This window comes from Hordeum vulgare, chromosome 6H, assembly GCF_904849725.1.
Source record: "Hordeum vulgare subsp. vulgare chromosome 6H, MorexV3_pseudomolecules_assembly, whole genome shotgun sequence".
NCBI classification, from domain to species: Eukaryota; Viridiplantae; Streptophyta; class Magnoliopsida; order Poales; family Poaceae; genus Hordeum; species Hordeum vulgare.
Genome location: NC_058523.1, coordinates 54,973,138 through 54,977,444, shown reverse-complemented (window position 1 = coordinate 54,977,444; position 4,307 = coordinate 54,973,138). Strand labels below are relative to the sequence as shown.

The 4,307-nt window shown below is 52.3% G+C and overlaps 1 protein-coding gene across 1 annotated transcript; it reads left to right on the top strand.

Moving 5' to 3' along the window:
• The first annotated feature begins 1,220 nt into the window (after positions 1-1,220).
• LOC123403140 (histone H2B.3-like) lies at positions 1,221-1,648 on the top strand. Its single transcript, XM_045097102.1, has one exon. It carries the CDS (start codon positions 1,221-1,223, stop codon positions 1,629-1,631), a length of 411 nt encoding a protein of 136 aa, XP_044953037.1. The 3' UTR covers positions 1,632-1,648.
• The last annotated feature ends 2,659 nt before the right edge of the window (positions 1,649-4,307 follow it).

Below are 4,307 nucleotides of genomic sequence, written 5' to 3'. Positions count from 1 at the left end.
ACCGATGTAGTGTGATGCTACGACCGCGACGTGGTGGTGCTATGATGTCGACGACGTTTGCGTCGGGATGCTACAATCGCGAGCCGGTGGAGTTGCAACCACGGTCTACTATAGTTGCAACCGGCGTACCGGGCAAAGTTGCAAGAGAGGGGCGACGAGATGGGTGTTGCGGCCATGATTGGATGGCATCGCCTCAACTGGGAGAAGCGCGTTGTGGAAGTCTCTGCAAAAGAGGTTCTCCATGGTCCAATGGCGAAGGCAGAGTCCGACCAGCCGGGATGCTTCGATCGGCAAACGGCTGGCCCTATGAACGGGATACATTGTGGAGCTATTCAGAGTCAGAGGGATGTTTGCAGGGTCCACAACCACGGACAATCGGTGCGACGTGGTGGCCGGCAAGCACAACCATCCTAGGGGCGAGCGGTGTGTCATAGGCGGCCGACGACTGATGATGGCACGACTTTTGCATTGGAATTCGAGACAAGATAACCCGACACATGCATGGTGATTGACCGAAATTTGGATGATCGATCAACGCCTATAGTTGGCTCTTTAAAAAGCACGTGTAGCGTGTTCCGTCAAAAAAGCTTATAAAAGGACGACTTCTCTTAGCTTCCACTCATTGACGCGTGCGCACACGGTTGATGGTCATAATAGATAAGACCGCGTGGTTCGGTTGGCCGAGTGATGTGTAGGGACACGGCGGACACTGAGGTGGTGCGTGTGACATTCTATTCATGTCCACTTCGATGCAAATGCCGTCCAGATTAAAACCTGAAATGTGTCGACGTGGACGTTCAACGAACATAATTTAGATTTGAATCGTCGTATTGGACCAATTTTTTTATCTGATTCGATAAAAAAATGAATAGAGGACCTGAGTAGACCGGTTTGATAGGTTGGAGTTGCTTGCATGGGTGCATGGCCACGACCGCCCACACAGCCGCCGTCCACAGTCCCCGCCGTGCACGTTTCGGCCATGTCACCCATCCTCGCCAAAACCCATCCGGACCGTCCATCCCAAACATCAACTGACGGATGAAACCACTCCACGCCATCGATCCGAGGCAGCAGCCTCTCCACCAACCACAGCCCGCCTTCTTCCTCCCGCTCCTTGATTCCCATATAAATCTCGCCGCTCCCTCCGTCTCTCCACATCTCAATCTTCGATCCAAACCCCACCTCTCCACACCCTTGAATCAGCAGCAGCAGTCGCGTCCATGGCACCCAAGGCGGAGAAAAAGCCGGTGGCGACGGAGAAGGCACCGGCGGGGAAGAAGCCGGCGGCAGAGAAGCGGGCGGCGGCGTCCAAGGAGGGCGGTGAGAAGAAGGGCAAGAAGAAGTCCAAGAAGAGCGTGGAGACGTACAAGATTTACATCTTCAAGGTGCTCAAGCAGGTGCACCCCGACATCGGCATCTCCTCCAAGGCCATGTCCATCATGAACTCCTTCATCAACGATATCTTCGAGAAGCTCGCCGGCGAGTCTGCCAAGCTCGCCCGATACAACAAGAAGCCCACCATCACCTCCCGGGAGATCCAGACCTCCGTCCGCCTCGTCCTCCCCGGCGAGCTCGCCAAGCATGCTGTGTCCGAGGGCACCAAGGCCGTCACCAAGTTCACATCTTCCTAGGCGTCATACTCGGTTCATGAATCCACCGGAATCTGTATGTAGTTAGCTGCATGATTGTGTTCTGAAATGTGTAATCTGTTGCTGCTTGTTGGTCTGAAGAAATATTCACATTCTTGCCGCTTGAAGAAATTTTACGTGTCACATCAGATTCTTCTGGATGTCTTGCCTTTTTACTACTCGATTTCATCTGAAATGGGATGTGTACCACTTGATGGAACTATAACATGCCCATGAAATTCCTCATTTTTCTGCTCTGCTGATATGGCCTCTGAAGTTGCACGGAGTTTGCCTCTGTTCTCGTTTTAGTTCTGTACGGTTAGCTGCAGTTTGTAGTATTAATCCTCACGATTCGTGATTTTTTTTAGTACTGTCGATGTGTTGTGAGGCAACTAGCCTTGCATCAGATCAGATGGACATGCAGATTTTGTGCTCTCTGTTCCACAATGTTATGTTACAATGGAGACGTTGAATAGCATCATTAAAGCATCTCCAACAGCCGCGCTACGCGCCGCGTTCAAAAAATGCGTTTGCCGCGCGCTTCGGCTCGTTTAGCGCAGGGATAGGCGCCGGCTCCAACAGCCGCGCTATAATGCAGCGCGCGCCGCTACAGCAGTGTCCAAAAATACAGCGCGCGCATAATATTTTTAATAAATAGATTGCATTAAAATAAAAAGGATACAAAGTTATTTTACATAGATTGCAACTAGATAGGTAGTTTGAAAACATAGATAGATAGTTCGGTGCTAGATAGTTCGAAAACATAAAACTAATCCCAGTCGCTTCAATCATCTGCACCATCATCATCGTCGTTGGTGTCGTCAGAGGTTGACAGCCAGATGTCCAACCAACGCTCATCTTCTTCAGTGAAGGACCTCCCGCCTGCATTGACGATGTCCGGGGCGGTGCGCTGGAGCGGTGGCGGCGCTCTGCGGCGGCGGCGGCGCGAGAGGTAGAGGGAGAGAGAGAGAGCGGAGCGGTGTCGCGAGGGAGCGGCAGCGCGCTGCGCTTTTATAGGCGCGCGGGACGCGGCGCCGCAAAAATGGCGCGCGAGCTGCCGCCTTTTCGCGCGCGCGCAAGCAGTTCCCGCGCGCGCGGTTTTCCCACCGTCGCTGCAGCGCGCCATTCTGTCCCGCGCGTGTTAAAATGAATGTTTACCGTGCGCGTGCCTTTTACGCGGCTGTTGAAGATGCTCTTACAAGAGTTGTGTTACACTGAGTTGCAGGTACCACCACGGCCCTGCTCAATGTTATCATACGGTGCTCTGACTAAGCATCTGCAAGTAGCGGTGGTGAAGTTGCAATTTCTGTTCTGCACTTTCTTGCACCAAATCTATGAGTTATTTCAGACTTTCAGTTGACACTTGACACTGCAACATTCCAGTAGAATTTCTGAAGTTTTTCAAGAGTAGTAGAATTACCGAGTTAAAGGCCCTGTTTGGATACTCTAGCTTAGCTAGTGGTTAGAGTTAGTTTCTAGCTCATGACTAACCCTAAACTAACTCTAGCCAAATATGTGTTTGGATGGAAGGGTTAGATTAACAATAGATGCATTTTATGGAAATAGAAAAATGATTTTTTAATGGGTCCCATGAAAACTAGCTCCAATTAACATCTCTTGGCTGATAGAAGAGAGAGAAAAAAAATATTTTTTAGTGAACCCCATGAGAACTAGCTTCAATTAGCACCTCTTGAGTGGGATATTTTTTTGGGTGGGTTAGATGCAACTAGCTTCAATCTAACCTTTATGTTTAGATACTTTAGGGCTAGTTGAACCCAAACTAGTTTAAACTAACTCTATCCTATGGATCCAAACAGGGCCAAAACAGCACCGTATGCTTAGTTGCAGGGTTTCTATAGGAAATAATGTCTACTTTAACAGTTACAGAACCTGGTGGCGTCCATGTTTTTCTGGACCTTATCACTTCAAGTAATCCTGACACTTTTATTTAAGCAGCAAGAATGTTGTGAGGCAACTAGACTTGCATCAGATGGACATGCAGATTTTGCGCTCTCTGCTCCACAATGTTATGAGCTGTGACAATTCCATATGTACAATGAACACTCTGAATATCATCATTAAAAGGGCTGTGTTACGGTACTACTGATCGTTCATGTGCAGATCAGACTATACCCCCCTCCCTCCCACCCCCGCGTCGCCAACCCTAGGCGACATGGGGGGCGAGCGCGCCGCCGTCCTCTAGCCCCCTCACCCCTCGCCGCCGCAGGTCCCGTCGGGCAAGGTCCGGGCGGCGACGGCAGCGGCGGGGCCTTCTCCCTTGCGCGGTGGTGGCGAGCTCCCCTGGCGGCGGCGGCGCGCGGTTCCGCGGCGATTCGGCTGCGTGGAGCGGTGGGAAGCCGGCGACAAGCACGGGCCAGTGGCGTCAGTGGAGGCGCGCCTCCGCGCCTGCGCCTGGGAACTCCGATCTCGTGCAGCCCAGATGGGCTTGGGCGGGTCGGTGGATCTGGGCTGAGGCTTAAGGCGGGCGTGGTGGAGCCTTTCAACGCCGGCTGCGTGGCATCGTGGTAGTGCAGGCGGCCAGCTAGGCGGCGGCGGGCTGGATCCTCACCGTCCAGCCCCTGTTTTTGGTGGTGGTGAGACGGTGGCTAGCGCCTCCCTTTCTGCTGACAACGTTCTGGCTCACCTCTCCTTGGCGGTGTGGTCAAGCCGGCTCCTTGA